The sequence below is a fragment of the Lipotes vexillifer genome, unplaced genomic scaffold, assembly GCF_000442215.2.
Source record: "Lipotes vexillifer unplaced genomic scaffold, Lipotes_vexillifer_v1.1 scaffold902, whole genome shotgun sequence".
NCBI lineage: Eukaryota > Metazoa > Chordata > Mammalia > Artiodactyla > Lipotidae > Lipotes > Lipotes vexillifer.
The window spans coordinates 468,767-488,075 of NW_006794304.1; the positions used below are offsets into that span (position 1 = coordinate 468,767).

General features: G+C 52.3%; 2 protein-coding genes across 5 annotated transcripts in view; both read right to left on the reverse strand.

Annotated features, from left to right (window-relative positions):
* ARHGAP30 (Rho GTPase activating protein 30) overlaps positions 1–7,290 on the reverse strand; it is a 14,751-nt gene extending 7,461 nt beyond the window's left edge. For 2 of the 4 annotated variants that reach the window (XM_007467113.1, XM_007467110.1), the window contains exons 1-3: positions 6,853–7,290; positions 1,984–2,086; positions 35–179 (exon numbers count right to left, since the gene is read on the reverse strand). In XM_007467113.1, coding sequence (XP_007467175.1) covers positions 35–179; positions 1,984–2,086; positions 6,853–6,949 — 345 coding nt within the window. In that variant the 5' untranslated portion in view covers positions 6,950–7,290. The remainder of the gene's footprint in view (positions 1–34; positions 180–1,983; positions 2,087–6,852) is intronic. The other 2 variants (XM_007467112.1, XM_007467111.1) reach the window with 2 other exon arrangements.
* Positions 7,291–8,007: 717 nt separating this feature from the next.
* NECTIN4 (nectin cell adhesion molecule 4) overlaps positions 8,008–19,309 on the reverse strand; it is a 16,852-nt gene continuing 5,550 nt past the window's right edge. The window contains exons 2-9 of the mRNA XM_007467114.1: positions 15,317–15,676; positions 13,764–14,054; positions 12,551–12,671; positions 11,438–11,586; positions 11,033–11,189; positions 10,537–10,612; positions 10,089–10,163; positions 8,008–9,757 (exon numbers count right to left, since the gene is read on the reverse strand). Coding sequence (XP_007467176.1) covers positions 9,533–9,757; positions 10,089–10,163; positions 10,537–10,612; positions 11,033–11,189; positions 11,438–11,586; positions 12,551–12,671; positions 13,764–14,054; positions 15,317–15,676 — 1,454 coding nt within the window. The 3' untranslated portion in view covers positions 8,008–9,532. The remainder of the gene's footprint in view (positions 9,758–10,088; positions 10,164–10,536; positions 10,613–11,032; positions 11,190–11,437; positions 11,587–12,550; positions 12,672–13,763; positions 14,055–15,316; positions 15,677–19,309) is intronic.

Genomic DNA, 19,309 nt, shown 5'->3' on the forward strand with positions numbered 1-19,309 from the left:
CCCCCCCCCCCCGCCCCACTGTCACTCAACTCACAGCAAACTTGTCATAGAGCCGGTAAGTGAGCAGGGGGTCTGGCAGCTCTCTGAAATAGGCTTTGCACAGGGAGGAGACGCAGTGAATGTCCTGAAGGTAAACATCTCGCCGCAGGTCTGGCTTCCGCTCAGCCTCAAACTCCTGCCTGGGGAGGTGCAGAGTGGTCAGGAGTGGTGACGGTCTGAGGAAATGTAGGGACCCTCACCTACATTAAATCTATGATTTGAGGGACCCTCACCTAGGGAGAGCTGTAGAGATGAGCTCCAGGCAGGGTCGAGGGTCAACATGTATGAATCTTGGAAGGAAGAGGTTGGGGCGTGTATATACGTGAGGCAGCAAGTATAAGGCGTTGTATCTGTCAACGTGCAGAGTGGATGTTGAGATGGGTAAGTGGATAGGTAAATGGGTCTATGCATGAACAGGGGTACATATCAGGATGTAGAGTCGGTGTGAGTAGCAATGTAGGGGTATGTAGGAGTCGGTAGAAGTGGGGGGATGAGCCTAAATGTGTGTTTCTGGGTATGTGTAAAGATGGAGGAGTGTAACTTTCAGAAGGAAACATAAGTGTAAATCTTCAGGACCTTGGATTAGGCAACAGTTCCTTGGATATGAGACCAAAAGCACACGCAACCAAAGAAAAAAAAATAGATAAATTTGACGTCAAAATTACAAACTGTTGTGTACCAAAAGATGCTATCAAGGAAATGAAGACAACCCACAGAATGGGAGAACATATTTGCAAATCATAGATTTAATAAGTGTCTGATATCCAGAATACATAAAGAACTCTTACAACTCAAAAGACACAAATAACCTAATTATTAAATGAGCAAAGATTTGAATAGACATTTCTCCAAAGATGCACAAATGGCTAATAAGCACACAGAAGGTGTTCAACATAATTAGGTATTAGGGAAATGCAAATATAGATGAAATATCACTTCACACACATTAAGGTGGTTATAATCAAAAAGACACACAGTAACAAATGTTGGCTGGGATGTGGAGAAATTGGAACCCTCATACATTGCTGGTAGGAATGTAAAATGATGCAACTCCTATAGAAAACAGTTTGGCAGTTTCTTAAAAAGTTAGACATAGAGTTACCATACGACTCAGAAGTTCCACTCTTAGGTATATACTCAAGAGAACTGAAACCATACGTCCACACAAATACCTGTACACAAATGTTTATAGCAGCATTAATCACAACAGCCGAAAGGTGGAAACGACCCAAACAGCCATCAGCTGATGAATGGGTAAACAAATGTGATCACGCCACACAATGGAATACTATTCAGCCATAAAAAGAAATGAAGAGCTGGTACATGCAACAATATGCATGAACCCTGAAAACATGCTAAGTGAAAAAAAGCCAGACACAGAAATTTACAATTATATGATTCCACTTATGTGAAATGTCCAGAATAGGCAACTCCATAGAGGCAGAAAGTGGACTAGCGGTTGCCAGAGGCTGGGGGAGAAGGGCAATGTGGAACGACTGCTAATGGGTATAGGGTTTCTTTGGGGGTTGATGAAATGCTCTGGAATTAGACAGCGGTGGTTGCACAACCTTGTAAATGTACTAAAACCCACTGAATTATACATTGTTTTGAATTACACGTTTTTAAATGGTGAATTTTATGGCATGTGAATTGTATCTAAATTTGTTTTCAAAGCTGGGTGGGTGCATGTGGGAGGGGAGGGGTGTGTGTGTGTGTGTGTGTGTGCGTGCGTGTGTGTGTGTGTACATTCGTGTGCGCACACACATGCGCGCGTGCAGGCTAGCCTGTGGGGAGTGCAGGGCATGGTGTCAACCTTTCCCGAGGAGACTAGAGCTCCTCCCTTGGACAGTATCTATCATCTTTGTTTCCTTCTCCCCAAATCCCCTCACCCCTATGATTCCTGGCCTCCTGGCCACAGAGCTCTCCCCTCACTGCCTGACTCACCGGAGCTTCTGGATGTTGGAAGAGACCCCTGAGAGGCGGTAGATCCCATCCACCACTCCATACTCCTCCACAAACTCTGCACAGCTCCTTAGCACCTGGGGCACTGGGAACACAGATGGGGCAGAGAAAGAGAAATCAGAAGGTCTGGGAGGTCAGAGACTACAGAGGGTCTGAGAAATGGGTGCATCAGGGAAGGGGGCTTGGGGAGACTGAAGGCAAAGCTCGTGGAATAAAAACTTGTCGGGGGCTTCCCTGGTGGCGCAGTGGTTGAGAGTCCGCCTGCCGATGCAGGGGACACGGGTTCGTGCCCTGGTCCGGGAAGATCCCACATGCCGCGGAGCGGCTGGGCCCGTGAGCCATGGCCGCTGAGCCTGCGCATCCGGAGCCTGTGCTCCGCAACGGGAGAGGCCACAGCAGTGAGAGGCCCGCATAGACAAAAAAAAAAAAACAAACTTGTCAGAAAGATTCTTGCAGGACATCAGCTCCAGCCTGCCAACCCGTTACAATCTCTCTGCCCATTGGGCCTAGAGTCTCGGCATAAACTCCCTCAGTAAGGGGGAGCTCACTGCCTCTCCAGACTGCCCATTCCTGTTAGAAAGTTCTGCCTTTGTTGACCTGAAATCCTCTCTCTCTGTAATTACTAGTTGCTATTACAGAAATTTTAAAGGGACAGCAGTGTGATTGGAAGAGGACTCAGGGTGAAGGACTGGTCTTGAAAGTGCGTTTACATAACACTCTACATAAGATAAAGGAACATTAGTTCTTGCAACCAAAATGGAACAGAGCTGATGGGCATTATTGTGAAGCACCTCCTCTGGTTAGTGAATGCATGGATCTTAGATCTGCCATAGGAAGGTACATGAAGTTGCGACAGACCTTCAGACAGGTCAGTTCAGGAGAGAAGCACCTATATGCCAAGCACTATGCATTACACGTGAAAACTGAGGATCATAGAAGTAATGAGTGTGCAGTATCATCCAGCTAGAGCCAGGATTCAAATCCAAGAGTGCAAAAAGCTGTATTCTCTCTCCCTTCTTCGGAGCCCTTCCCAGTTGCTAGACCGTAAGCTCCTTAAGGACAAGATCTAAGTGTGACCCATCCTGCTGTTCCTCACCTTATCTGTCATGGTGTCTCAGTCATGGGAAATCCTCAGAAACCATGTGTTGAATCTCATCTCCACAAGGCCACATAGTTACCTCTCTAAAGCACTTCCATGCTTTAAATCCTTTGCTACATACACACTCTGCTCCACCCCAATCTTCAATGCTTGGCTTACAAACGCAGAGTGAAATATAAGCTCCTCAACATGGTATACTGTATAAGACCTTTCACAAACCAGGTCCAGCTGCCATTCCAGCCTTAGCTCCAGCCAGCTCCCCCAATAAATCCTATGATCCAGCACTTTCCTATCCCCTGAACAAGCCTTGGTACTATCACTCATGTTTTCCCTTGCCTGGAAATGCCCTCCTCTCTGTGTCTGCCTGGTGAGCCCCTATGCATTCCTCAAAACACACTTCAGACATCACTTCCAATTCTGAACCCTTTGCTTACATCCGTATTATACTTCCCAAGGCCCTTTGTTTATATCTGTACATAGTACTTATTGTACTTTGTTATGATTGGTATATTTTGTATCTATACCTTCTGACAAATAGTAACATCCTCCCCAGCGTCTAGCACAGTGTTGAAACAGAGCAGGTGCTCAACAGATGTTTATTAAATTACTCGATGAATTAGTCAATGAATTGGAGCTTTAATAGAGAATATTGCCTAAGACAAAACATTGAGTCCAATTGACTGAGACTCACCAGAGAAATTCCTGTCATGTGTTAGTGTCAGAAAAATCTGTGCTTCTCCTAAGCCACCTATTTTTTTCTTATGGGCTTTATGAATTTCATACCTGATTATGTTTACCTCTTTAACTACCAGGAAGCTCAGAGCCCATATCTTGGAACCATACAGAACCACCTGAAATGCATTTCTAGGTACTGATTTTACCCCTCCTGTTTTCCCTTCAACTCGATTCCTTCAGTCATTTATTCTTTTTGTAAAGTTTTGGGTTTTGGAAGTCATCCATCTCAAGCTCTTTGTGGAATTAAGTAAGTTAGAAATACAGACTGAAGAAAATCAATAAATCCATCAAACACTATTTTAAACCCTCTTTATGTGACCCGGAGTCCACACCCTTTACCCTCCTGCACCCCAGAGCCAGGATTTGGGTGAGACAAGGAAAGCATCAAGGCTGCAAAATTTAAGCACTCACTCTTAGGGTTGTGCAAGTGTCAACTGTGCACATGCACGATCTTGAGAGCGAATGCCTCCTTAAGAAAGAAGCACCTAGGGCTTCACTTGCCTGGCCCTGAGAGTGAGAGTTTCCTTACATTTTGCACCCTAGTCACCTCTCTTGCCTCACCTTAGTCCAGGCTCTACAGTTCACCATCCATCCCTTCAGGACCTCTGCCCATTTGCCAGGGTCCCCTGACCTCAGGTTCCCAGCACTGAATGCAGAGATGAGGCAGACCCTCCTGGTTCAAGCTGTTACTCTACTCTTGGGTGAATAATGCTACCCCAGCTCTTTCGGCCATCACTTTGTTGACTCATAAATAGTTGGCTGTCACCTAAACCCCAGGTTGTTTTCACAGTAACTGCAATCAGTCCAGGTCTTCTCCATCCCATCCTTCTCTCGTGATTCTGAGTCTCCACAGGAGGCCTTTGAAGAAGGCATACCTTTAAAGAAGGCATTTGAGAGCCTAAGGAGTCAGAGCCATAGAGGAAATGGGTCAAGGAGATGGGGGAAGAGATAAGAGGATCAGAGGGTTGGAGGAGTCCAGGAGACAGAGATAAGAGAAATGGGGTCAGAGATAAAAGTTAGAGACATAGTTGGGGTGGTAGAGTCAAAGGGTGGGTCAGGGAGGAGGCCCTGAAGCTTTGGAAACTGGAGAGTCAGAAACCTGAACAAGATCTCAAAGAGATAAATACTAGGAAAAGGAAGAACTCAATTCATATAAGGGCTCGGGAAGGAAGAGACCCACCTAGGGCAAAGAGCTGAGAGAGGGTGCTGAGATGGAGCGAAGCTGCAAGGATGGGGGAAACCAAGATAATCAGGGAGGATAAGTTAACCACAAACACAGCTCTCTTGGCCTGGGCTTTCATTTTTGCTGGTTCTTGGCTTAAAGAGAGAAGCCATCACTGGCCTCTCTCTGTCCTTCCACTTTCCACCTGTCTATGCTAGGAGGAGCTGGGAGAAGGGGAGAAGGCTGCCACTGCTGCTCTGGTGCCCAAGATACTCCTCCCCCCTTGGACTCAGGTGAGCTTCTGGTGAAGGGCAGGAGGGGCTTTGCTCTCTCTCTCTGGGATCCACTAGGATCAGGACCCAGCAACCAGATGCCTATCCCTTCCAGAGAACATGCCCCTCACCTTCTGGGAATGCTGACAGAGGCCAGGAAGGGATACAGGAGTGGGATCTGGGCTGGCTGTGAGTTCAGTGTTTCAACAGGAGGTTGGCAGGGGGTCCACAGGGAAGGACAGCGCCAGGATGAGGAGGCTGAACTGAGGGTTTGCAGAGAACTGGAAGAACGTCAGCCCCAATTAAATCATGTGGCCCTCACCCAAGAGCCATCATTCTCAAGAGGCATCCCTCCTAAAGGAGTCAACCCCACACTGGCGGCTGGGCTGTGCCCTGTTAGAAAAGAAAGAAAGGCACAGAGAAGCCACTTTGGCTGTTTAACACCCTTGCTTAAGGCCTGGGCTTTCCCTTAACTGAGGCCAGTGGGATGGGGGCCTCTGGGGGAGGAGAAAAGGGGAAGGAGGTGTCTGGGGACACAGGGGCGGGGCTAAGAGCAGGAAATGAGCTGGGAACCACCATCACCCTCCCTCCACTGCAGACGCACAGAGCAGCAGCCCAGAGCAGAGAACAAAGAGGAAATAACAGATTGGGGTGGAGGGGGGCAGAAATCATGCCCTTCTTTGGGAGGAGGTCGAAGTACCAAACAACAAGCTGGGCTGGGCAGTCAGGATACCTGCGTTCAATTCCAAATCAAATCAAGAAATGTTTCTGAGTGTCTACGCCACACCAAACACAGCTGGGAGCCAATGTGGTCCCTGGTCCTGCTCGTTTCCAAGCGCCCTCCAAGGTAACTCAGGGAGGATGCTTTCCACAGACAGTCCTCACCCCCATCCTCCTTTGTACCCTCTACCCCCATCTTCACACCAGGCCTCAGGCCATCTCTCTTACTGTTCTGGTGTTCCCATTTTAGCAGCTTCTCCCCTCACCTTCCACTTTGAACCTGTTTCTCCTTTGCACAGGGAAAACCGGAGAATCAGAGAGACTGGGGGAGGGGACTGTCCCCACCCTGCATCTTCACCTGTGGCCCAGCAAGGCTGCAGAGGGATCAGAGCCCCATAACCTCGTCTCCTCCAACCAGGAAACACACATCCTCCCCATGTGCTATCCTCAGGGTCTCCAGGGGCCCTTCTCCTGTCTTTCTTCATTCGGACCTAAGGACCATCCATGCCCCTTCAGCCACTCATCTCCTGACCCTGTCCCTTCAGCCTTCCTCTCCTGGCCCCCAGCTGTCATCTCCTCACCTCTGCTTCTTCTGCCTCTCCTGGGTCTCCAGTCTCTCCCTCCTCTCCTCTCAGTGCTCCCTCGGAGCCTCCCTTCTCATCACCAGTCTCTTCACCCCCAGGCAGTCACTGAGCCACATTTCCTGCCCTGCCTGCTCGTCAGCTGCCTGGGGGTGACCCCAAGCCACTGCCCGTTCTCCATGAGCTCCTGGAAGCTGCTTCTGTACCCTCAGCCTAGATCAGCCTGGAGAAGCTCCACACCTCCCCCTCCGCCCAACAGCAGCTCCGGGCTGGCCTCCTTACCCTCCTGGCCTGAGTGCTGAAGGTGCTCCTGCAGGTCGCAGCCAAACACCCGCTCCTTCGAGCTGCCCTTCTTCTTCCCTTTCTGCCGAGACTTCATGGCCGGAGCCCCAGGGCTCTGGCCCAGCCACCTCTGTCCCCTAAGACCCTTGCCCTACTAATCCCCCATGGGATCCCAAGCCAGCCTCTGGGCTTGGCCTGGCCCCAGGGGGGCAGGGCTCACAACTGGGGGTGGAGGGTGGCCTGGGCAACGGGCAGCAGCTCCTGCCTCTGGGGCCCCGGCCACACGGAAGTGGCTGTGGAAGAGGAAGCTGCCAGGACCCCGGCAAGAAGTTGTGTCTCGTGGCCGGGCCTGGCACTCGCCCTTCTCGCCCTGCTCAGCCCTGGGGGGCAGGAAGCTGTGCAGCTCCTTAAACCCGCTTCCTGTTAGAGCATCTTTGCAACCACAGAGCTGGGGTGGGGGAGGTAGCTGACATCCACATCCTCACCCATTGCTGGGCCTCCACTCATTGGTCAACAGGAGGTGATGTCAGAGCCCCGGGGTGGGTGGTAGCGCCTGGGGCGTGAGCAGGTGACTGACGCCCTCGGAGACCAGAATTCTGGGGTCTGAGGTGGAGACCCGAGACTTGCCTAGGAGCAGAGCAACACAGGGCTGTGCAAGGCATACCCAGGAGGGAGGATGCCCAGGCTTTGGCCCTGACCGGCCTGTAGTCTCAGTCAAGTCACATTACTTTGCTGAGCCTCAGTTTCAACACATATAAAAAAATGAAGAGAGTAGACTAGATGATCTTTAAATCTTTCCAACTCTAACATTCTGTGGAACTCATTTGAATTTTGGGTTCTTTGACTGTAAAAAGGTTACACTGTTGTCTACTTTCCAGGCCTGTTGTAGTGAGACTCCAATACAATACAGGATATAAAATACTGCCAACTAAGGCACTGCCTATCCTGGAAGGGTTTATACTTCCACTGTCCGACCTCGACTCTCAGAGATGGCTGAAGGTCTTGTGGAGGCCGTTTCTTTTCCCCCGTCCCCCCTAGTTCCAGGCAAACTAACTCCTCCCCTACTTGGGACCACAAGGAGGATGGTGCTGAGACAGAGAGCACTGAGGTTCAGGACTTACACAGTCCAGGGAGCAAGACAGGAACCGGATAGAACAGGTTTTATCTGTTTATTTAAAAACAGAATATCTTTTTTATGTACAAATATGAACATATTTACACAAAATATACATACTAGAGTTCCATAACTTCAGGTTCCGCATCCAAAGTCCTGGGCTGGCTGGAGAGCAGGGGATGAGAGTCTCTCCTTTGGTCCAGAAATCCATCAGAGTTCAGGCTGAGCAGGGTTTGGGCACTAAATCTAGATATTCTGGTTGAATGTATTTGGGTGGGGCAGGCAAAAATGGACCTTATCTAATCCCACCCAGAGAAACTGCTGGAAGAACCCCAACTTAGTAACCCTGAGACCCCTGGGGAAAAGGAGACATTCTTGCTCCCAGCAGCTCCTTCACCTCCCTTGGTCTATAATCACTGTTCTCTCTCCCCTACACCACAACCAAACCAGGAGCCCTTGTCACCAAGTCCTAGCAGCCCCCCACCAAGGGATCACAAACAACTGTGGATACAACTAAGAAAACATGAGGCTAGGGGAAGAGCTAAGGAGCCCCTAGGGCCAAGAACCCTACCTACCCTCCCATAGCCAGTAACTGAGGGGCGCACACCCCTCCTTCAAACTCTATCAGCTCTTAGGCTCCCTCCCAAGAGCCTGCCTAGATTAAGATGCCTTAGATGGAGCACCTTTCAGAACCACAGGAATTAACCCCCTGGGGTAGGACCTGAGCAAGGTCTAGCTTTGCTGAATTCTTGTGTAGGCTGATGTCACTTTAAGCAGTCCTTGCAATCATAAATGTCCAGATGAATCAAAAGTTTTTAAAAAGTCTTTTCTCTTATTAATGCATTTGGGGCAGTAGTCCTTAAAGAAGCCCCACTGTGCAGGTTTATGTACAGCAAATATGTACATGCAGCAGGCCCAGAGGCCACCAGAGGGCAGAGGGTTTCTTCTGTAACAGTTTGAGCCTCTGGCCGACCCCTAGGCCCGCTGCTTTACACTTGCCCTGACAGCTCCCAAATGGTGGGAGCCCGGCTCCCGCACTCGGGAGGCCAGATTCCAGCTCCAACTATGCCCGCACACCTGGACCTGGCCCACAGTCTCCACCTCCCGCCTCCAACCTCTGCATCATTAATACTGCTCTGGGGTCTGAGGAAAACACCTGCGTTTTACAGGCAAAGGTCACACGGCCACACGACACACACACTGATCCCCTATGGCGTTCCCCATGCAGCCACTGAACCCTGTGGCACACACACCACGGTTCACTTGGACTCTGACGTGACAACACAACGCACACCATGGGCACAGTCACCCCTCCGCGCGCACACAGTGCACACTCAAACGAGCACAAATGCACACACAGTGACCTGCACACACTGTGGGAAGGACTCAACAAGCAGAGCCCTTCCATCATCCAACAGAAGGACTGGAGGAAAAGGTCGAGCAGTCAGTGGTGTGGGGAGCATCTTCCTCAAGAAATGAGGTGTGTAGGGAGGCTCCCCGGGGATGAGCTGAAATCTTCCATGTCAGCAGAGGGAGCCAGGCTTAGGGGACGGAGGCAAGCCTGGGTCAGACCAGGTGCCCCCGCCCATTGATGTAGATGCCATTGCCCGTGGGCTTGGCCCGCAGGGTCCCATTCTCCTGAACAAAATGGTTCATGGCCTGTTTGATGCCTTCATCCTGATCTTCCTCCTCCTCTGTCCGCCCAGAGCCTGGAGACAGCAGTTCAGTCTGTGTTTCAATCTCCCTCACTGTGGTCAGCGTGGAGTAACTGCGGCCCTCTGCCTCTTCGCTCTGGAGACCAAGGGCGGAGGGCAAGTCAGGAACCACGGTGGGGCAGCCAGACGTGAGGGGGTCGGCTGGGGCACGCTGGGGTCAGAGGTCAGCCACAAGCAGGGGTTATGCTTGCTCAACGGCTCAGAGATGGGGGGCCAGGAATGAACGTCAGGCCTGGGGAAGGGGAGACTAGAGAGCAAAGGCATAGCGGGGCGGGGAGGGGATGGGATGGGGCAGCGTGAGTCTGAGGTATCAGGGACCGGTGAAGGGGCAGCTGACGCACCGCATCTGGGGCCCGGAGAGGGGCTGAGGAGAGTGGTAGGGACGCTGGTGGGGCCGGGGGCCTCACCATCACAGAGCAGCTACTGTTGTCCTTGAGACCATCAGGGTGGCCCTCGGCCCTCAGCCCTACGCTCTCCTCTGGCTGCAAGGCCCACACATAGGGGAGGAATCAGAACAGGGCTCAGCCTCTTCACCTCTGTCCTCCCCCAGCCTCCCCCCTAATCTCCTTTCCCCCAACCTGACCTGTCCATTCTCTCCTCGATGCAAACATCCTCATTTCCCCCACCCCTACCCTCATCCTACCCTAATCCCACCCTGAAACCAGTGCTGAAGGTGGCTTTCCACAGCAACCTCGAAGGGGGTTGCTGAAGGGGGCCTTCTGAAGGAGCCCAGCAAACCCAAAGCAGCTCCAGACCTGCCGGGGCTGAGTCAGCGGCCAGACCTGGGGGCGGGCTGCGTTTCTGGGGCTTCAGAGGGGCCCCGGCCCCAAGAATACATCCAACCTTGGCACACACCTGGTTCCTGGGGTCCGAGTGATGGGAATGCAGCCTCCGGATGGAGTTCTCCCTGGTCAGGGTCAGCTCCTCCTCACTGGGAAGACACCCCCTGGTCAGGAGCTGAGGGTAGTGGTAGCCTCCCAAGGTGAACCTAGCCTGGCCAAGCCTATGTGAGCCGGGGCTGGAGGGTGTGGGCGCTGGGTTGTCCCTGCAAGTGCGAGTGAGTGGCTGTAGGTGGCGGTGCGGCTGCAGAGCGTGTGTGTGCCCCTGTGATACACATGCATGTGGATCTGACCCTCACTCAGGCAGTGTGGCTCCCCTCATCCAGCTGCGACCCTGGCCCCAAGGCCCTTCTCACCTTCCAGAAGGCTGGCTCCGCCTACCTCTGGTCCACAAGCTCCTCAGATGTCAGGCCGCCCAGTCTCCTCTCGCTCCTCGGTCCTGGCCCACCTCCTGCTTGCCTCCCCTTTGTTCCCTGCTTACCTCTACCCGCCCAGGAGTGGCCAGTACTCACTATTTCTGGGTCATCTGCTGGGCCTTGCGCCGATGGTATCGGGACATGAGCACCACCACCACCACCAAAAGGCAGAACAAGAGTGCGGCGATCACACCCACCACCACCACGGAGGCCGACACCAGATCCACCTGCTTCCCTGTGGCATCCTGGGGGTCTGCTGGAGACAGGCCACTGTCTCAGGCAGATGCCCAGATCCCTGACCGGTCCCCGGACTCCACAGCCCCCCACGCACTGTCCTCACAAAACACGCCCCAGGACCACCCCCTCAGCCTGGCCCTCCGCAAAATACATGCAGTCCAGCCCCCTCCAAATAAATACTCTCCCAGTTCACTCTCTCTGTCTTGCTCCCTGTCCCCCCACCAGGCCCTTGGCCCAGGTCCCAGCCTCTGCCCCAGTGCTTACCAAGAACATCCACAACCACCTCAGAATCCCTTGAGGAGAGCTCATTGCTGACGTGGCAGACGTAGGTGCCACTGTGCTCAGTGGTCAGCGGGGGGAAGGCCAGGGTATCTCCTTCTGCCTGTACCCCACTGGGCAGAGGCCCGTCCAGCCTGGAGGACAGGGAAGCTGATGGGTGCTGGCTGGGGGAGGGCTGAGACTGCCACGACCCAACGTGCCCGGGCAGCTCTCCACCTCCCTCCCCCATGACGTCACCCAGAGCCACCGGCTGTTCCCACGGTGCCCCTCCTTCCCCTAGGCAGGTCTAGGCAGAGGTCCCTTCTCCCTGCCGCCCAGCCTGACCCAGGCACCCACACACACACTTGGGGAAGATCCGCATGCGTGCCGTCCCACAAGCTCCATAGGCATCACGTCATCCCGCACCAGGTACCAGGTCCACACGGTATATAAAGTCCACACAACAGGACCGTCCCTTCCTATCGGGGCTCAGATGTATTTGGACAATGTGACTGCATGCCCCAGCACCCACGATGTTTCATGGCAGGATACATGAACACAGCCCCAGGCACAAGGCCACATGCATGGCTCATCTGCTCACATGTGAGCCTGTCATGGGCTCACACACGTGTCCCTGACCCCTCCCTGATTGTCTGGACATCTCAGACCCTGAAAAAAAGTCAAAGAACTGGCAGAGATGGGTGGGTGCTTCTGAACTGGCAGAGATGGGTGGGTGCTTCTGAGGTGCTAGCAACCTGGTAGTGGCTATCAGAGTGTTAGTTTCACAACAGTCACAGTCAGCTGTATCTTTTTGTCTTATTCACTTTAGGCACTTACATAAATATATAAAGTATTAACATTGAAATGCTGTACTATATTTCACAGTTTTAAAGTTAAGGAAAAAAAAGCCAAAGACTTATCAGCTAATTTCCTGCCAGTTACCATGTATCCTACACTCCTAGGTGCAAGCCAGTAACAATGTTTGGTGACCATGCATATTCTTGTATTGGTTTGAACATGTGCCCTAATTTATTTGGGGTTCAGAATATATTGTCCCAGCCCACGGTGAGTATGTGCTGGTCCTGGGGGAAAGACCCTGGTCCCAAGCTAGGCCCTTACCGTGTCCAGTTGTACGAGGGAGGAGGCTGCCCTTCACTCAGGCACTTGAGCATAGCTCCTTCTCTGCCAACCTGCCACAGCTTTTGGTCTTCAAGGCCCCTCACAGAGGCCTCAGCAAGGACTGGAATGAAAAGTTGGAGGAGAAAGAATGGAAATGATACCTTTGATCATACTCTCCCTCAAAGGGCCCCCACCCCAGGCCCCACTTTGCCTGGAATAACCTCCCCCTGCCCTTCTCCATCTTACTCATCTGTGGCCAAAGCTAGCCCAGCCCTGCCTTACTGACAGCTCCCTCCCCTCTCTAAGTTCAGAGAGTCCACATGGGTTTACCTGTGCAATGAGCCTATAAGTCCCTCTGCACAGCAATGTGGCACACCTTTTCTGAATCCCCCGTGGTCCGTAGCATAGCGCTAGTCACAGAACAGGTGCTCAGCAAACACTCCCTGATTCATCAAAGGCTTAACCATCCTACTAGTTCATTCATTTCTTTTTTTTTTTTTTCTTGGCTGTGTGGCGTAGCTTGTGCGATCTTAATTCCCCGACCAGGGATCGAACCCGGGCCTTTGGCAGCAAAAGCATGGAGTCCTAACCACTGGATCACCAGGGAATTCCGGTTCATTCACTTCTTTCACAGACATTTGTTGAGGACCTACTTTGTGCCAAATGCTGGGTTAGTATGAGTAGAAAACAGTGCTATCCTCCAGAGAGGCTCAAAGTCTAATGCCAGGAAAACAATATTGACTGTCGACCGAGCACCTTCTATGCACTAAGCGCTATGCGAGAGGCTTTGCATTCGTTCAGACCCCTGCAAAGTTGATATAATAATACTCCTTCTGCTGATGAAGAAAATGAACCTTAATAAGATTGAATAACAGCTGATAAATAGCAGAACTAGGGCTCATCCCAAGTCTGTCTTCAAATCCTAAACTGTTTTACAAAATGCTTTTAATTCCACGTTTATATCTGATTCTCCCCACAACCCCTGAAGCAGGGCCATCTCCTTTGTAAACAGAAGGACGCAAGGTTAGAGTGATTTGCCAAGGTCATCTGGGATGGGCTCCAGGTTTTCTACCTTGGACTGGTGCTCTCTCAGCCATACAAGGTGGCCTCCAGGACCCAGGCTGGCCAGACTGGTGTGGCTTAGGGTCTCTCACTATCTCACCAATCCTCTTGGAGCCCATGGGGGCGCCCTACCCAAGATCCAGGTACTCACAGGCCACTTGGAGGATGTGGGTGATCCTTTGGTCCTGGAGCAGGCCAGGGTGCGACACCACGCAGGTAAGTGGCTGTCCATTCATGCTGCGGCTGGGCACCAGATGGAATTCTGAAGTGACAGCAGCTGAGCGAGAGTGCGTGAAAGAGCGGCTGGTTGTTGTGCCCTTGACCTCTGTGTCCCAGGTCACGCTGGGGGCCGGGCTACCCTCTGCTGTGCAGGAAGCTGCCAGTGTCAGGCCCTGGCCCTCTTCTAGTGCTGGACCAGGATTCAGCGAGGGCAGGGGAGGCACTGCAGATGGGGGGGAGGCAGAAATCACAACTTTCACAACCCCTGTCAGGAGGCCCCGCCCCATCCCAGTTCAGTCTTGCACAGGTGCAAAGTTTCAGGCCCCTTTTTCTTCTTTTATTTCATCAACAAAGATGCCAGATGAGTGGTAGCATTTTCAGCGGACTTTGTACCTTTCTCCAATGCTTGAATTTTTTACAATGAGTACGGGTCATTTTTTTTAATAAAAATAATGAAGTAATTAAAAAACTAACCAGATAACATCTATATAATAATAATAATAATAGCCACCATTTATTAAGCACTTACTATGTGCCCAGAATTGTGCTAAACACTTTATAAACGTTGTCTCTTTTAATCCCGTCAACAAACATGGTATTACTATCTGTGTTTTACAGCTGAAGACACTGAAGCTCAGGGAGGTTAAATGATTTATTCCAGATCAGTAGCTATTAGGTGGTGAAGCCAAGATCCACACCCAGATTTTTCTACCAAGGCTGGTATTACTAACTTCCATGTAGATAAAGGGAAACTATAAAGACCTTTATTTATTTTTATCTTCATAACATTAACAGTCCGAGCACAGAATGGAAAAGACTTAACTTGACCATAAGTCTAGGGCATCCGTGCAAAGTGTGGTTTAAAAGGTGACTGTGGTCTCCAACCACATTCAGTGAAGGTCCGGATCAGGAAAGGTCTCAGCCCCACTGGTCATGCACAGCCACACTGGTCATAGCTGGGTCTGCATGTCCACGTCTAGGCACCACATTCTAAAACCATGGAGCCCAGGGTGGTGAGGGAGGCTCTGAATGAGTGTCTTTAGTAGAACACTGGTGCAGAAACTTGTAAGTTTAGCTTTGGGTGGGGCATGACAGAGGTCCTCAGCTGCTGGAAAGGCTGTCGTGCAGAAGGGAGAATAAGCCTGTGCCATCTTGCTGGGGAGGGTGAAAGCAACCGAGAGGGAGATTTCAGATCAGCAGGAGGAAGAACAGCCTAACACGTGGATTCTTCCCCAAGCCTGACCAAGCAGTATCAAGCTTTTGGGGTCACTTGGACAGAATTTCTGGGTTGGGGTGAGGGGGTGTGGCTAAATGAAGCTCACTCATCCCTACAGGGCCCCACCTCTTCTTTCTGTTCCACCTCTGCAGTCTCCATCTCTGCATCCCCCCGCCTCCAGCTTCTGCCCTCCAAGACCCGGGGCCTGAGGACCTGGTGCTTCTGCACACACAGCACCCCCGCCCCCACACCCAACGGGACCCACTTACCCAGCACGCGGAGCCGAAGCTGCGCCTGGAAGCTGCCGGCAGGGAAGGTACTGACGCGACACTCGTACTCGCCCTCGTCCGCCTGCACCGCGTTGCGCAGAAGCACCGCACCGTCCAGGGGGTTCCTTGGGGGAGGCGGCTGTTCCACGCGGCCCTCGTAGGCTGAGCTCACGTGCAGCCCGTATTTAGAGTTCAGAAGTGCCAGCTCCTGGCTGCCCTCGCCCTCATGCACACGAGCCCATGCCACTTGCTCCACCTGCTCTCCCGGGTCCCCTCGGTAGAAGCAGGGCAGTTTTGCGTCCTGGCCCAGCACCACGGTCACCAAGTCCGAGGTCTCCAGCTCGCCCGCCGGGCACCGACCTGCAGGGGGGCAGGCAGAAGCAGCCAGGATTAGGGGCGCTGCCAGAGCCGGGGGAACACTTAACCACAATGATAATGTCCGCAAAGGCAGCCCGGAACTCCTGGAGCACTTTATGCTTGCAAAGCACGTTCAGTCCATTACCTCATTAGATTCACAAAACATTCCCAAGAGGCAGGTGTTATTATAGCCGTTTAACAGATGAGAAAACTGAGACCCAGAGACAGGAAGTGACTTGCCTAAGGCCACACAGGTGGTATGTGGAAGAGTCATACCCTCTTTCAGCCCAGGATTGTATCCTGAGCAATTGTAAGGTGGGGGCTATAACAGGAGGAGAGACCCAGCCTCTGCCCTCAGGGAGCTCCGGGAAATGGATTTTGTGCACACAAAGACGGGAAGCCATGGACAAACTTTCACAGAAGGCTTAACCTACGGGGTTGGGGGGGTGGGGGCCGGAAAGTGAATGCTTTCAGAAAGTGTGGCCAGGAACCAAGGCAAGCGTCGAGAACAGTTGTTGTCTGGGATGGGGCATGTAGTGTAGGAAGGGTCCAAACCAGCAGGCCCTTCGGAACAGTCTTTTCACGGCTTCAAGATGAGAGACCTGGATTCCCAGAGAGAAGAAGTTATTCTATGTGGGAGGAAGGGCACGAACCAAGGCTCAGAGACAGGAATGAGAAAGTCACCGAAGACAGAACGGCCCCAGGTCAGAGGCCCAGAGATACGAGGTCAGCACAGACACACATGACAGGCTCAGAACCGTGAACCAGAATCGGAGGACCAGAGATAGGGACCAGTGACAAAAGGCGAGTGTTTTGTGCATTGACAAGGAACAGTATGAAGCACTCAGGGGTATCTATCATGTAGCCTTATCTGCAAAGAAGGATGCATTTCCTGCACTCATAGAACCTGAGCTTTATTCTGGAAGAAGAGATACGTATGGAGACAGCTATGGAAACACTTGTGGTGTTTTCTGATTTAGTGCTTAGTGGTGTGTTGCAGGTTAGTCGTGGGATGGGACAGTCACAGTGGTCCCGAGTCACATGGGAGGGGCTCATGCATGAGTTGGGTAGAATCAGGAGGGGATGAGACCTGGAAAGGGGTCCCAGGTAAGGGACCAAGTTGGGCGAACCCCAAGGAGGTGGAGAGGCTGGCTGGTTCAGGAAGCAGAGAGGAGAGGACAGAACTAAGGCAGAGGGTGTGTGTTGAGCAGGAAGTGGGACATCTGGTCAGAACAAAATCACCCAGGACCCTCCATACCAGGCAAAGGAATTCAGATTTGGCCAAGATGACATAGGGAGTCCCTAAAGCATGAAGCCAAAGGGCATGTGCCCTCAGACTAGAAAGTAGGGAGACTGGGGACAGGAGACCCACTAGGACCCTGCAGCTGCCATCCTGCACTGTGCTGCTGAGAGGACGGGACAGTTCCAGGGGAAGTTTGGCAGAATTTGGTCACTGACCAGAAAGAGAGAGAAAAGTCTCAAAGACAACTCCTAGGTTTCTAGGATAAGTAACTTATGAGGGAGGCATGGCCGCGGAATCTCACAGCTGGGAAGAAAGAAATTTGGAGTTGTGGAATAAAGCGTGTGAAACACAGGGCTGGGGGCTGAGGCTGCGGACAGAGTGAATGCTCTCTGGGATGGCAAGAGCTCCTTGTGTTGGAATGCATATCCAGCAATTCCCAAAAGTTCAAAGCTCCTGCCTCTGGCCAGCACTTCACACACCCTGCTGGCCCTCACCTTGCTCCCACTGTGCTCCTGCCCGGAACGCCCTCCTCCCTATGTCTGGCAGCTCCTACTCATCACTGTCTGGGTAACTCCTACTCATCCTTGAAGACTCTGCTTAGACATCACTTGCTCCTGGAATCCTCCCTCCCCCCACCCCCACCTCAGGCAGAGTGAGGTGCCCTTCCTCTGTTCTCCTCTAGCACCCTGCTTTGACCCATCGTAGTACTTTATACCACAGATTGTATTTGCTATTTTCTTGTCTGCCTCTTCCACCAGATTGAGAACCTCAAGAGTATAAACTCGGTCTCACATCACATATGGAAACACGGTTTCTGATTTAGTGCTCAGTGGTCTGCATTCCTGGCACATAATTGGTGCTCAGCTAATGTTTATTGACTGACTGATTGAGTGAATGGGTGCGTGAATGAATGAATGCGAGAGACAGGCGGAAGAAGGAAAGGGTGGAATGAGGAGGAATGTGCAGTCTTTGGTTGGGCTGGGCAGGGAGGGGGTTGGCATGGCAACCTTAGGCTTGCCTTAGAGACGGGATAGGCTGGCTACCTGGGTTCTCTGCCAAAGGAAGCACCTCCAGACTGGACCTAGGGAGAAGGAAGGGGATGCAGGGCATCAGGCATGGAGGGAGAAAGTGAAGCCCCGCTAGAGTGGACCAGAGGGTTCCAGTGAGGCAGAGCGTGGGACAGAGGAAGGGGGTCCCATGGCCCTGCTAGCAAGGGAGGAGGAAGGGAGGATACTCTTGGGAGCTGGGAGGGCCCAAACGGGACAGGACAGACCTGCAGGGCCAGATACCAGGGCCCTGACCTGCCTAAGCTGATGTTGGTCCCACCCAGCCCAGCCTGAGAGTCCAGCTAACCATCTGCACCTCTCCCAGACACCTCCTCCTGGCGCCAGAGGGAGCAGGGCTGCCAAGGAAGGGCTGGAGGTGGGCTTTAGGGGCTTCCCAGTACTCCCTCTGCTTCGAACACTGGTGTCCATGCAGGTCACAGGGAGTCCAAAGCCCTGCTCCACTGGGACACTCAAACCCTTTCAAAGACTATTTCTAGGACAACATCAGATGGCATATTTTCCATCCCCATCCCTACACTTGCCAACCAGTTGGCCCCTCCCCAACACGAATCACTCACATTTCCCCCCCAAAAAAATACCTTTTTTTTTTTTTTTTTTTTTTTTGCCACACAGTGCCATGCAGGATCTTAGTTCCCCAACCAGGGATCAAACTCATGCCCCCTGCAGTGGAAGCTCGGAGTCCTAACCACTGAATTGCCAGGGAATTCCCAAAAATACCCTCTTAGGGTACAACATGCATCAAGTCCCCAGCACATGTCTGAGTCCAATCTTCCACATCCCTACCTGTGGGTCCAAGATCCCCATGATCCCAAGTGATAAGCCCAAGCTTTGCAGGATGAGGAACTCAGTAAAACCAGAAAGTCCCTTCTGGGTGAGCTCCCCATTGTCCTAAATCCACTGCTTAATGGGAGCATATCAGCTTGAGCAACGCCTTCCTTCACTTACACACGCGCGCGTGCACACACACACACACACGCACACACACACACACACACACACACACACACACACACACACGCTGCAAGAGAAGGAAAAGAGAACTTGGGCTTTAGAATCCCTGTCCTGGGCTCAGTGGACCCAGAAGCTCATACTCCCAGGGTAGGGTAGGTCAGGACTGCCTCCCCCTTCTCTCCCCCACCCAGTGCCCACCCAGCATCAGCATGATGATGTCACCAGAGCAAAGGAGACACACCGCCTGCCTGGTGAGGTCACCCTGCGGGCATGTAGTAGCCAGGCCAGGCCCACGGACCCTTCTGCTGCAAATTGTTTCCTGAGCCTGGTGGACTCTGCTGGCTGGGCACTCCTCCCTCTGACCCTCCCCCCCCC